This window comes from Bombus fervidus, chromosome 7 (genome assembly GCF_041682495.2).
Source record: "Bombus fervidus isolate BK054 chromosome 7, iyBomFerv1, whole genome shotgun sequence".
Lineage (NCBI taxonomy): Eukaryota > Metazoa > Arthropoda > Insecta > Hymenoptera > Apidae > Bombus > Bombus fervidus.
The window spans coordinates 11,993,431-12,008,972 of NC_091523.1; the positions used below are offsets into that span (position 1 = coordinate 11,993,431).

The 15,542-nt window shown below is 41.9% G+C and overlaps 1 protein-coding gene across 4 annotated transcripts in view; it reads right to left on the reverse strand.

Moving 5' to 3' along the window:
- Nucleotides 1-15,542, reverse strand: part of LOC139989447 (irregular chiasm C-roughest protein) — a 177,738-nt gene that overhangs the window by 30,696 nt on the left and 131,500 nt on the right. For all 4 annotated transcript variants that reach the window (XM_072007888.1, XM_072007889.1, XM_072007887.1 and 1 more), the window contains one exon: nt 3,940-4,172. In XM_072007888.1, the coding sequence (XP_071863989.1) occupies nt 3,940-4,172 (233 nt within the window). The remainder of the gene's footprint in view (nt 1-3,939; nt 4,173-15,542) is intronic.

The window sequence follows — 15,542 nt, forward strand, 5'->3', positions numbered from 1 at the left end:
TTTCCCGCAATTTTTGATTATACGCGTAATTCATCGGATATACGCCATTCTAACGGTAACCGCGACAATTGTAGTCCTCGTTTCACCAAGTTCCGGCGCCATCGACGAGCAGACGGCTATGATGGCGTCGCGGTTCCGACGCGTTTCTCCACGCTACTTTAACAGAGAGGAAAATTTGAGATAATTTGTCCCGATGTACAGCGAAATGTATTTTATGCTTTTTTTTTAAGGAAAAGAAAAATGAGCACGAGCAGACTGCATCAACGAGTCGGATTATCTTAGGGATCAATCCACCTGCGTTTGTGTACCACCGCGAAGCTTTCAGCGGTCGAACAATAGCCGGAATTTTTGCAGAGATTTTTCACGATTATTTTCTATGCTGCGCCGCGCCGTACCGCCGAGGACCGCGCGTCATTGATGAATTACAATGGATCGGAATGCATCACTCTGTCGTCGATTAAATTCCCTCGCTTTGCCTTTTATCCTTCCATCGTGATTTTTTCTGCTTTACTTTTCGCTTGTTGTTATCGGAGAAAGAGAATGGAATCGAGAGTTCGGATATGTAGAGGCTATTCCTTTTTTTTTTTTTTTTTTTTGTATAACGCAAACCAGAGAATAACTATCTTTCCACGTGTGTTACCGTATGTTGGGCAATGATATTTTTTTCACCTCGCGGCGCGAAGCCGATTTTGAAGAGGGGACGGTGAATAAAATCACTGTTTCCGGACCGACTGCAATGGATCATTCGTTGTACGATCCATTCTCCATGTTGCAACATGTTTTCCTTGTTTTTTCGACTAAACTAAATAACGTTCAATCGCGTGACACGCTGCTATGAAAGAACAGAGCCGTCTGTATGGAAATTAATCACTGAATAATCTGTGATTTAAACTAAGTAAAGTATCTATTAGTAAATCCGTGCACAATAACTCTTTCTTATTGAAACGAATGAAAACAAAAAAATTATCTTTCCAGCTAACATTTCACTATTGGAAACGGTACTACTACCATACGCGAATAACACCTACTATATACATAGCCGTGTAACAGATCCACGAACCGCAAGTTCAATCGCTTTCTCAATTTACATGTTACCGGTATAATGATGTAACCGATCGCTACACCATAGGTTTCCGTCTTCTAGCTTAGAAATTTCGGTATAACCTTTCGTTTACGAGTTAATTTCGAAGGTGTGGAATAACACGACTCGTCGGACGAGGGTCGCGATATTTATGAAATCGACGAAGCGCCGATCGAATAAGCTGGCAAACGATTATAACACACAGCGGTCGGTGATAATTGAATCTCGTTCACGGGTCGATTCGCAACGAGGCCTCCCGTATCGCGTTCGCACTTTAGGTACTTCGATCCGGAAGAAATTTTCCGAAATCGGATAAATCGGTGGATATTCAGATTCGACGGTGTTCCGGGCAGGGGGAGGGGGTCAATGTTTGCCAGCACGTTTTGAGCATCGTTCGCATCACGAATCCCCATGTAACGACATTAATCAAGGGATTCGCGTAATTTTAATTAAAAACCGCGCCAGACCTGCGAACGACCATGAAACAAATTTAATTAATTTTTCACCGGTTGGCGCCGCGGCTCGATTCCCCGCGTCGTCGACAATCCCGGTAACTCGTTATTTATCTAGGCCGAAAGGAGCAGCGGCTTGAACGGTTCGACCGCCATCGAAAGCGGATTTCTGTATTAAAGTGACTACAATCGCGACCGAACGAACGGTGAATTAGCGGCGAGGCTGGCCCACCGCGAAATTGTTCGCGGTGTCGCGAATCGGCCAGCGCATTATCGCCGCATCATCGATATTCCTACCCTCCCACTCTCGACCTGATCTTTATTACGACAGAGGTTCAATAAGCTCGCGGATGAAAGCTTGACGAGTTTTCGTTATAACTAACTCTCTATACGTGTTATTTTTATTATCAATACATTTATATTGTCTGTCTATATCTAAGTTATTGCCGCTTCGCATGCGGAACAATATAAGACAAATATATGATAGATTGACTTCGATCGAAATATGTGGCTACTGAATAAATTCGAAAGCGTTTTATAAGCGATGTCTGTTTGAATTGTCTATTTCTCAGTGTTCTCTGACTTTTATCGCTATTGGCGTGTTGCTATTGGTGAATCTTTGTTTTCGCGAAGGCGCTGTCGCCTTCTTTATACGGTGATTCCGTCAAAGGGCGAGAAATAACATTTCTGTTCTCAGTAATAACATTAATAACACCTTAAATCGCTGAGATTTAAGCGACCATTACCGTACATATCTTTCTATCACCTTGATATCCACGTTGTATTAGAGTTATCAAAGATATAAGAAAAGAAAATAGGCTCAGATGAAGATTTAGGATTTCCAGGTTAATATTCCTCGATATCTAACGTTCGATTTTTAATCAGCAAATAGGTCTCTATCGTCCAAAGTGTTTCCCGAAGGTTTCTCGCCTGCGTGCTCGATAATTCGATAATTCGATCGAAGCTGCCTCCGATGGCGCTAGCGTACGTGCACCGCTAGCTCGCCGAGGGATTAATGATACCATTATTCGAGCGTCATCGCGTCTAGGTGGAATCGAAGGGGTGTTCCTAGTGTGGCGCCGCGTCGCGCTTCGCCATTTCACCGTGCACACGTACCTACGCGCTCAAAAACACCGCCGTCAAAGTAAATAGACAAAGACGAGCGGATCGAAGCTGGGTGGTCGCTTTTTCCGCAGCGCTTTTTACCTTGTGCCGGTTTTTTCTCCTCCCACCGCGATGCACGCAGTCCCTCTGCAGCGCCTTTAAAGATCTCTTTTGCGTTCCCCTTTCTCTTTTTCTTCTCTTTTTTCTCGCATGATCCAACCGTACGTAGTAGTTCGAGCCGCGAAGCAGATCCGAAGTCGGTCAAGCCGCCATATCGTCGAGTCACTTCTACTTGCCGGTTTAAAAGCGTTTCGGCGCGCGGTCCCGTCATCGCCGCGAGACGAACGCCAACACATCCATCAAAAGGTATCGCGGTCTCTGGTTGGTTGTACCAACGTCGACAAACTCGAACAATCTCGCCTCGAGCTGCTTTCGTGAAGATCTTTCGACTCGTGGCACAAGCGCTCAGAGAGAAGGAGTCTTTTACGATACGCTCCGTGGAAAGGACAAAGCCTTTGCCCCGGTAATTATGTGTCTGGCGTAATGCAGTTTAACGCGTTATTGCGGCTCCTAGATTTATGCATTTTCGTTGCCGAGCAGCTCTTTTCTCCGCTTTTAAATTAGTACCTACTCGTTTTATGAACCAGGACCAACTGGCTCCCTGCTGTTCTTATAGAGCTTTTACTCGAACTTTATGTGAATTTCTTCGCGCTTTGCACAGGATCTTACTCCAGCAATGACACCACGATTGAGCATTAAGAAACCTTTCTTTCTCGACGACTAATTTTCACGTGATTATATATTCAGAAATATAAATGACACGATTAGTTGGATCAAATTCATGGAGATGCAGGATCGAAGAACGATCGATTTTTGTACTACAATGTGTCGGTACCTACAAATTGTTGACCGATGTAACAAAGAATCTGCTTCAAACGTTTTTATCTCGTTGAATGTCTCGTAAGGAGCAATAATTATCTTAAAACCAATGTTTACGACAGTCTCGTACAAATAACGCATCGATCTATGATACCTGTAGAATATTTTTTCCCTACTGCCGTCTGATTGATGCAAAAGAATCATTAATAGGGATTCTCTGATACTTTTAGACAGTGTATATACCCTTTGCTGTTCGCGAGATGCTCAACGAGATAGAAACGTTTGAACTCGTACCAGTTCCTCTTTTATCTCTCTCAGCAAACAGCTCACCTACGTCGGTGTTCGTAAATCCTCGTACAATCTTCCACTTCTTACCATCCGGTTCAATCGATATTCAAAGTAAAAGAGAAACGAGAGACTTACCTCCGCGGGCGGTTTGCCAGCCACGCTGACGCACTCGATCACCAATTCCCGGTCCTCGGTCGTGATAAGAAAGTCGCCCTGAAGGATCTTTGGTTTCTGAGGCGGAACCAGCACGCTCAGCTTGGCGAATCTCGAGCGTAATGCTGGCTGGCCGTCGTTCGTGGGCGAGGCCTGGCATTGGTATGTGCCATCGTCCTCCAGTTCCACCGGATAAATATGTAACGAGAAATCACCTGGAACACAAAAACAGACACGATCTTTTTCAGTTGTTGTACATTACCGTAGGGATCTGTTTCTAAATTCTTTGGAAATGTGAAAACGTTAGGTTACGTTACTAACCCTAAGATTGTTAGAATAATGCAAAAATAGTAAATCGTCATTTTTCATGGAAATTTTATATATATGCTGAATTTTTATAAAACATACGAGTAGAAGTTAATGAACATTTTTCTCGTTGTATTTTCTCACATTACACGTCATTTTGATATCTTTGGTGCGTGTTTTCATATCATTATCGGTTTATCTAACGTTGAAAGAATTTTTGGGTAAAAGTATAAAGCGATTCAATGATTATAGTCTAGAAATTGTCGCACGCTACGTATCTCTTTTCACTATCCATACATTCTCTTTATCTGTATATTACAATCTCTTTCATTCACTTCGGATAAACTACGTAGGCATTTTCGAAACGTATTCAGCGACTGCAATATTTCGGCTTCGCTATACGTTCGCTTTTCATTCCGTAAATTCAAGTATACGCTTTTTCCACAGATCCATAATACTTGAAACTCAATGAAAGCTACGCGAGAGATAACCATCTAAGCTGATGCTCGCATTACGTCCCTACTTTGATGTATCTTTCGCTCATTCGCTTCGACTAAATCGTATCTCGTGCAAATATAGAATCCGAAACAACTGTATCTCCCGAAATCTAAATTTAAATCCAATTCAAAATCCAACTTCTTCGGTCCACAAGCTCCGACCGAGCTGTCTGACCAGCACGTTCGGGCCGATGAATTTTTAGCCGGGCCAGGTGTCAGGCCACCAGCGGAATTCCAAAAGTTCGGGGGTGGACCGCGTGCAAATTGAACCAGCCGGAGATTTTCACTTTATACGCGGCCGGTATCGCAACATCGGGTACTAGGAACGAGAAACGGTGGAGGAGAGGAGGACCAGGGTGAGATGAGGTGACGGGAATGGGGGTGTGCTCGGATAGAAAACCATTTACCCCCGTTGATTGAAACTAACGGTTTACGAGCGTCTGCTCGATCGTATCGTGTCGGCCCGTACGTAGGAAATTTCTCCGACTGACGGTTTTATTTTGAAATCTCCACATATACGTGTAAGCTGTCAGAAACAACGCGGCGGCTGTGCAGTGCGCGAATCGACGCGAATTAGAACGGCCCGTTGCCGGCCGCGTCAGCAAAATTCCAATTTTTCTCTCTTCCGCAACCTTCTCCCCTTCCTCCTCCTCCTACTTCGTCCTCTTTCCTTTTCCACTTTCGTTCTGGTTCCATCCACTCGTTGATTTCTTCCTTTTCCCATCATTCCCGTCCGACGGTCCAGGTTCTCGATCGTTGAATCACGAGGATACAGCACGAGACCGCAAGTGTTCGAACTTTTCCGCGAGAAAGTATCTCGGGCGCCGATTATCGCCGCCAGCAACAACCGATCGCGATCAAGTAAATTCGTCTGGCGCGTGATTTATTTGCACCGAGCATCCCCTTCCTCCCCCTCCACGTCTCACTCCACTCTTGCCACTTCTATCAGCCACTATCCATCCATCCATCTATCCATCTAAACATCTATCATTCTGTCCCGCCCCCTCCTCTTATCCCTATTGCCGTACCACAGCCTCGTCTCATCTATCCACCCAATTCCCTCTCGCGTTTCTTTCATTCCATTCATGCAACTTTCACGAGCCGCTTCTCTTCGTGGCATGCACGACGAAGCAATTGTGCTTCGGCTCGAACGAACGAATGAAACCGAAACGAACGAATGAACGGTACGTACAACCGGACGATCCCGATGGACGTGGATCCAGATGCGGAGATGGGGTTGACGTTCGGGAGGACAACGGGCTGCGGTGACGAGTGGGCCGCTACTAGTAAATGGAAAAATGGAATCGTCTCACTTGTACGCAGCGGCTGATCGTTCCAGCGATAAATCGCGCCCTTGCGCGGACCAAACTTTCGCTCTCGTTTTTCGGCTTTTGTCCATAGTCATTCGTCTCTCGCTGATTTCAAGTGGTACGAGCTTCAAGATTTTTTCAGCAATTTGTCTTTGTACTGTTCGATCGATGCTTTCGTCTACTAAGATAGATCTACCAAGGTGATATCTAATAGCGATATTGGAATGAAGCAAGGAAAGGAATAAGGAGACAAGGGAAAAGAAAAAAAGGCGAAGGAAGCAGAAGAAGAAAGAATAGGAAAAGTGGGCAATTTTAGAACAGCGATCTGCACAGTGACGAAAAGTTTCTTTCTCTGAACGAGCAACTATCTTCGCGGTCTTGTAATCGGACATTTGAAATTTTAAATGACTTGTTTAGAATAGAATCGTTATAGGGAAACAGAAGAATGGATGTTTATTATTTTGTACAAAAATAGAATTTTCTAACAGATAAATCCACTTTATAAGGTCGGATATCCGCAGAACGGATAGTTGTAAAGAGCTTACGTTTTCTCAGTCGCTACATCGCTTTAGCCATTCCTTTAATTCTTATCCTTTAACTCTACTTGTAAAATTATTAAAAATGCGATGAGATATCAAAGAAACAACACGGTTCATTTTGTTCACACGTTTTTCTGCTTAAGCCAAACGATAGCATGAGTGATTTAGCTACGTCCCAGCTTATTCTCTTAATAGAAGCCACGTTTATCGTATTCGCCTAACCACTTACGCCACACTAATCCTGCAAACGGCATACCATTTGCGGGGCTATAGACCTGTTTTAACAGTGCATAAAGAGTTGTTTGAAAGTGGATCAACCGGGGCCGCGAGGTTTCTCGCACGAAACGCAAATATTCATAGGGACTGCATGGGCTTACTAGCCAACGAGGCAATAAACATCGCATCTGCGTTCCTTTTATGCGCGGCGCAGAGCTGAAAACACCACGAGATGCGTATTAGCGTGCCATTGGGAACGAAAAAGGATTTCAGCTGCGGAGTCTGACTGTTCCGCTGCAATATCACGGAAGATTGAACGGAAAACGTTTCGCGTTGACGATAAAGGCGCGCGTTATCGTATAGCAGACTAGACGCCGTGAGGAACAGATAGAATTTTCATTCTCATTTGTTATTGCATTCTATTCGTTTATTTGTTTGTTCTGTGTACGCTATCATGATGCTACAATAGCATCGATCGAATGTACAATATAGTAAGTACAATATGCATTTCTTACGTCTAGTATCAATGTAGATATTTGTTCGTAAGTATCAAGGCGTTCACAGAAAAGGATATTAGGAAATTAATACAACTTTTAAGAATTATTATTTACGAGGCTCGATATTTATATACAGGTTCTTCTTATTTATACATGTATATGTATATACGTAATTTTCCTCTCGTTTATTTATATTAATTCATTACTCTATACAATTCCGACAACTCGTGTTATTAATTCTTTTTCTATCTGTTCTTCCGTAAACTTTTTCAACAAGATATAGATTAGGATATTGCAAGGACCGACACGTATGATTCTTAATTTACCATATTCTTCCTGCTATTGCAACAGATAGTCTTCACAAACTTTCGCATCGCTAATTGTACGAGTGCAAAACGAAATACGAAATACCAATGTAAAATATGGATGCAAAATAAATTAGAACGTGTGAATCGGTAACTAACTGAATCGATGAACTTGCTGTGGATAGTTTCAGAAGAAACTAAAATCTTTTCCGTACATTTTCAAACCAGTATATCTTCTGTCTTGAAATACGCAGTTATGGTATGAAGCAAAGTTATAAATCGTTGCACTGTATCATCGAATGATACGGTACGAAAATATGAAACAAATAGATACGAATGTATAAGTGCAGCAAGGTAGAAGGGTTCTCCTAGCGAGAATTCGTCATGACGCTATCGTTTTGTGCGTTCTTTTGTATTTACACGGCGTCTCTGTCTAGCGGAACACAAAAATATCTCCTAGCCTTTCTAGCTCGCGAATGCAGCTCGAAGGGATTCCGTTGCATTATGAGGGACAATAATTAGCGCTCCTCTGGAGCTCATTTAGCCAACTTTTGGTAACTTCGGTGGAAGCAGCTCGGCGCGACGTCTCCTTGCAACCCTGCTTTGGTAATTGCTCGTGCGCGCACGGAGGTGCTCGCGTTTCTCGCAAACGACGACGACGACACCGACGACGAGGGCCAATGACTCGAAGAACCAGCTGGAACTTCCCGACGAACATAACTTTCGCGTAAACAAAGCTGGCGGTCACTGGCACGATCGGAAGTCTCGCTAAAAGTCCGCGAGGAATTTCTCGAAACATGCAACGTCGTTCTCATTAACTAAAGAGAGTCGACGGAAGAAAGGAAAAGAAAGAAAGACAACCACGAGTATCGTTACATGTAAATTTGCAGTGAAATTTTCAACTTTTCTCAACAGTTATTTCTCCACCAATATTACACCACCTTTTAATTTTAATTTAATTGATATTTAAGAACTAAAGCGTACATGCATTTCAACTATCCAGAATTTATGAAAATGCTAAATTTATGAAAATAAATGAATTTGTAAAGACAGTAAAATAAAACAAATGTAACAAGTGTAGCAAAGTAAAATCTACCGATCGAATCCGATCCATGTAATGTTTCTAACAACGGAATCGCACTCTTGCGTTATTGGAAACATAAATGCGACGAATCACCCAGGAATTGTAACGACGTCGCCATCGTTCGTCTGCGCCAGATCTTAAAGTCAGCGAATGGCTTGCAGCAGAAGCTGAACGTATTCACGAAAAGTACGGTATTCATATAGCTCGACATAGAACGGACAACAAGCAATTCAGGTCAGAAATCCTTGCTCTCTGAGATACAATTCCAGAAATTTCCGACCACGTGTTTGGACAAAGGTGGACAAAGCGAGGAAGGAAGGCGAGGATGAGGCAAAACGGATGAGCGGAAAGCGAGAGACGCAACCCTTTACGAGGAGAAGGCACTAGAAGAGCTTTAACGACTAACTGGATGCGGCGAAACAATGCATCACTAACAATTAGTTAGTGCGGGCGCAGTCGGTGATATTACAAACGGCCATAATTAATTTTAATTATACGGAACAGGTAACGAGCACTCCACTACAGACAACTATGATTAATTGCGTATAGTCAAGCTGGAAGGCATAGATCGTTGCCTGGATCCGCTGAAACGTTCCTACGTTATACGTTTAGGTTAACCCACGCGTCTTAATAGTTCACTCGTCTTGCTGTCACCGATGTTTTCCAAGCTTATTCCTCAGTTTTATAGACGACATCCATTATCAGATAGAAGCTAGTATTACGGTGAAAGCTAAACGCGGCCGGTTAATCGATTGTCACGCTCATAAGCGACTTTAAATAGCAATTTTATACGAGGGACATTAAGCCTTTCAACGTTCCGACATTTCGATATAACTACGCTTCAATTACCATCGAGGTTTAGAGGAAATCGAGAAAATTAACTCATCCGAGGAATTACAAAGCTCAGTCGGTTACAGGAAAGGAATCCGTCCACGGTTGGCTTAGAATTACTCAATTGGTTCGAGCTCTCTTGTTCAAGGAACCAATCGCGGACGATTCCCTCCCCTTCGATCTCAACGAGGAACGGTTTCAGCTCGAGATCGCTTAAAACGCGAAGACCGCTTTAAAAACGAACCGAAAAACGACCGGACACTATTCTCCTATCTCTTCGGGTCACGTTTCTTTCTTGAAAAGACTTTGAGCTTGGTTCGCACGAACCAAGAACGAACGGAGAAAATTTCCAGCGAGATTCTTCGAAGTTCCGAGGCAGAAGATATAGGCCAAGGTCGCTTTTATCCGACAGGAAACGAAGGACGTGTATGCGGGGAGCCGCAATATCCGGAAATTTCGTATTCAAAATCGGACGATTTTTCCGGCCAGATTTCGATGGCGCCGGTCCAATAATCGGAGGACGAAAAATTTAAATAAACGTCGAAAATGGCCGGGTTTGCATAGCTCGCATTTTCTCCGAAATGGACAACGCGGATACGCGCGTGTATACATAGGTTATGTACATATATATATACACATATATAGATTACTAATCCGTGCACCATTTTATACATATACGAAAACGAATAATCCAGATTTGCCGCGGCGGTATGTCAATCAGCGTAGCTATTACCATCATTATTATTTCGGTTAATTGGATCGCAATTTTCCGTTACAATCGCATACACCAGGAATTATATGGTATTATCGTTTTGAATCTCGCTACACTGAGAGAAACCGCGACACAGTTGTGCCGCGGCCTCCGTCTGCCCATTTCTCGCCTTTTTTCTTTTTCCCCTGCTGCTTCTTTTTTTCCACCTTTTTTCGCACTTTTTTTGTCGTTTGGTATAATTACACCGTCAGCGGAATCACGTGCGTTCCATTAAAAAGAAATGGAACAAATGGAACCATTAAAAAGAAAAAAGAAAAAAAAACCAACATGCCCGCCTCGAATACTCGAGAAAATAACGAAAGAACCCATGGAAACGTTTCGATGATTTTTTCGTTACTCGATAATGAAACGTACACACGTCAGGAGCAGACAGGGTTACGATAGCGCTACACGACTACCATTAAAGGGAAACTGTAGCATAGCGTGTTTACTTAACGCCCCGTAAAGTGGCCCGTTTCTTCGCGGCACCTTCCGCGATCGGCAATTAGCCGTTATGAAATGCTAATATTCTCGCGGCTATATCGCGATATCGTGTTACTCGAGGTGAACTAAGCGGTTGAGTCGATCGAACCGGCGCGATATCCATTAAACGGTGTCGACGTGTTCACTGCCGGAGGTATTAAGTCCTTGCCCTGATGTGCTGGGTTGCTTTTATCGTAGATGAAATCGTACAGAAACGTCGAATCATCATCATCGTGTGTGTATGTGTGTGTGTGACATCCGTTCTCTCGCCGATCGAGGCGATCCTGGCCGAATCACCGACATCACGATGTGTAATCACGAATCTCTTGGCACAGACCCACTAATCCTTTAATCAGGAACGTAGCTCTGGTTCGCCTGGCATAATCATCGACCGTTTGGTGCCGCAACTGGGCAAACAACGTCTATACCAACGGCACGCCAGGGCTACGCATAGCATTTATTGCTACGGTAAATCAAACGGATCTCGATAATGCACAGTTGACCTTACCTATAAGGGGCAGGCTAGCGTCGTAAATTTCGAAACGGCCGTGATAATTTCTTAGCTTCGACCTATCGTTGAATCGATACCTTGATTTTCCTCGCTTCCACCCCTTCGTAGGAAAAGAACCTACGACTCACGGCTTGCCGATTTGATATCGCGTGAAATGCTGGAACGAATCAGTGCCAAATGAGAAATCGATCACCGCTAATTTCCTCGGTTAACGATCGTATCGTGATTCGACCAACAGAAATTAAAAGGCAATCGTTTCTCCAACTGTTTAACCGACTACGTTATTCAGGCGTCATCGAAAATTTTGATGCTGGAGCGAAAATTTGCGATACGCTAGAACGAACGAGGCACAATGATTAGAGAGAAGGAAGCTTTTCTACCGAGAATAAATCAACGAGCCGTTGATAACGCATCACGACAGGTGTATAGCCTGTTTCATTAGCCAGTTTACCGATTTACATCACCAAGATTTTTCTTTACTCCTCTTTATACGCGGAACGAGAAACACATTCAAGTTTTTCTCGCACAAGAGCCAAAGGCTCGTGCGAGTTGTTCGTGAACTTTAAATGGAATTTGAAATTAATGAATTATTAATCCGAATAAGTTTCACTCGAGTATAAGCGTTAAAAGTTTCGGAGATATAACCCTCATAATCTTCATTCTAAGTGGAAAGTGTACTCCCTAGTATAATGTGCGACTCTTCATATACACAGTTTCTTTATGCTCTGCCGCATTAACCCTCTACTGACGAAGTTGGGTCAATTTCGAACCTTATTCTTTTGCGTTGTATTCGTCGAAAGTACGTATTCGTTGGTGGTATTTCAGAGCGTGAGCCGGTACTTGGCATTACAATCGATTGGTCTCGCTTACTCTCGCTATTTCCACTGACTCTCCTTGTCATACAACGAGCGATAAGAAAACGGCACATTTGATCGGTGGCACGCAAGCGAGCAAACAACTGAGAAACACTGTATTTCGCAGCTCGTATCTATCGAACCAGCAAAGGGGAAACGTGTAAGTATCCTTGTTAGTATGTTGCTACATCGTTTTCTGTTTTTTCTCAAATATTTACTTTCTGTGCTGTTCTAACTTTCTGCAGTTTCCTGTCCTGTTGTTTTACTATACTCAAAGGTTCCTTGTTCGACAATCCACAGTTACAATAGTACACACTTGACGTGAAAATTCGCGAGAATTCGAAAAGAGGCTCACTGTTTTCTAAATTTCCTTTATGGAATTTATTACAAGGAAAAATGCATGATTAATGGCACGGTGATGTCGCGTACATTTTTATCGAATATTTTAGTAATGTCGTATATGTGTTTTATAAATTTATAACGCATATTTGGTTTCAATTAAATCATGCACCTGTACATCATAAATACGCATTGCTTTTTCCATCCAAATATTGATTAACAACACTTCTCGAATAGGGAAAATAGTTATTGAAAAATGTAATTTACACTGTCAAGATAAAAATTGGATGGAAAACAAAGCTTTATTTTGAAACGCAAAGATATCAGTTTCAAACGTGTATCGAAATAGCGACCTGACTGCCGGTTTTTCACGCGCATGCCGAATTTCTCGTCCATTCGCAACCGTTAAAGTAAGTGCAAACAATAGATCGTACGTTTTGTTGCGCTTCTACGAAACATTTTTCGTACGGATCCTCTTGAAAACAATTCCGAAAGTATATTACGAGGATTAATATATTTTGAATGAGGCGCGTAAATTTTCCATCAATTTCGTTCGAAGTTTTTTATTTTATATACAGTACAAAATTCTCTGCTGTACGGAACGATGCTCTACGAAATATTCATGTCGACATCGCGCTTCTGCGCGTTACAAGCGTTACTCGAAACGGTTTTTAAATAATGCATGCATTAGTATCAGCCAGGTATATTCCTCCTTAGCTTGGCGAGGCAAATGCGTCTGACAATGAACGATCCGTCTGCTTTTTCCGCTTCTGACTCACGGCCTAACCGTCGATCGCGTATTTTCTCATGTAACTTTCAATGCATGCATTATTTCTTCTATTCTGATCGATGTAAGCTTGCAAAAAGATGCAAAAACCATCTCGGTTATTCTACTCGCTATTCTTTTGAACTTTCCTTTGCATTTTCTAAGACGTTCCATACGATGCACTTGAATTTCTGAACTATCAAAAATTCGAACGATTAAATTCAAATTTTTCAAATTTCAAATTCAAAATAGAGAAAAGAAAGATAGAATGGAACGATCATATTTTAAAATATTATAGGAGAAAAATGGGACTCGAATTAGGCTTTTACTAATTATTTATTGATAGATGGCCAATGAATTCTATCTCTCATCGATTATTTTAAACTTCGATGAAGCTACATTTCCAGCTATATGCGGAAGTATACATATATATACGTCGTAATCCTCTATTCATTCGTGTTCTATTTATCGTAATGAAATTTTGGTAAGTATAAATGGAGAATTTCTGTTATATGAATGAAAAATTTTAGATTAATCAGACTCCCATTACACTCACTCTAGTATACATAGATAATTTATTCGTTGATGGATTCAAATAAATAGAGTTATGTTTCTCGAAAGTTTTAAGACATTTTTATAAAAGCTCAAGTATCTCGTGTAAATTATATAACAAAATATATATGTAACAGATAAATGTGATCGTAGTACAAATACGTAAATTCTGATGAAGATATAAAGATAAGTCATAACGTTCGACTTCGACATTGTCAATTCTATATCAAGAAGCAATTGAAATTTTACTCTTTTTAAGTTTTCTATTAATTCTTTAAATATGTTACAATTTGTATCACCGAATTTCCAATAGCTCGTAACAAAATATTTAATACCTACTATTTAAGAGACGTTACATTATCTCTACAGCTGTGACAAAAATCCTCCTGCATATCAAAGCAACGTTTTATGCATGAAAAGCGAGTACACACGGCCAGGCAATAATTCGACAAGGAAATTGATAATAGTTAAGCCTACAAACGGCATTTAAGCAAACGAGTGACCACTGTGCCGGACGAGCCAGTCGTGACATTAATCGCGTCTGTAAATTTCAGGAAAGCACGGTCGGCATAGGTCTCTGTACTTGGAACGCAACTAGGTGTATGCGCGAGCACATCGCCAGGAGTACAGGTTAGTAGCTGGTCGACGACATGAAAACACTGGCCCCGCCTGCTCGACACGATCCTACTACCATCGTTGATCATCGAACCCTGAAAATCGAGAATTGGAAACGGTGCAGCAGGAGCCAGCGATTAGGGGTTTCCCTCGGCTTTGCTCCATTTCTTCCGGTAACTTCTCGGCGTAAATGTTAGATAAAGACATCCGGTCCTCCTTCGAGGTTAAACGTTCCCCCGGAGCGTCGATCCACGGAGATGGTTTTTTAATCCCGTTCAAGGAATGGCGAGGGGATAACTTACTCGAGAGTAATGGAAATTCAGATAGTGCTGCATCGGATTTCGAGACGTTTAATGGAACATCCATGAATCGCTTTGTGCAACTCGTGATCACTCGTGGGGTCACGAGAAGATGACGAGGAATTTTTTTATAGGAAAATCATCAAACCTTGTGACAGTCACTGTGAGACAGAATGTTTATATAGAGCCACATTTTGGGATAACAATTTCGACGATTAATTTCTTTTATCGTCTTTGGATTAATTACAATCGATTGTTGCGAAGAATTATGGGCAATTTAAGTTGACGCGAAATAGATTAATTTACACGATGAAACCTATTATGTAATTCTAATGATTATGTCTGATGGTTAGTCTATGGGTTTTTCTGTACTGTCTGTAAGTTGAGTGATTAACGATAATGGATTCGAATGATTCGTTAAGCGTGCGGTATATGGGTTGCTGAATTTCGAAATTTCTTTCAGCGCGGACATCTTTGAGTTACAATGAATTCTTTTATTAGTAACGTCTTTCAGATTGGAATTTTTGAAGGATTTCGATATTACGATGCCTGACTGTGTCCATAAGAGAAGAGTGATAAACTGTTTTTCTCTCAGCGTAAATGAAATAATATTTAGAATGTTTCTATTAGAGCGATGCTTACGGAGAATATGACGAGTTTTGACACGTGGCTCTAACGAGAATATGGAAGCAGAGGAGCAGAGAGAGAAACCGATACTCAGAAAACTATGCGTATTACTAATCCATGCTTTTCATCTCAGTCACATTTATGATGCTTCATTTGAACATAAAGCTGCATAAATTTTCAATGTTTCATAATCCGTATTTTCG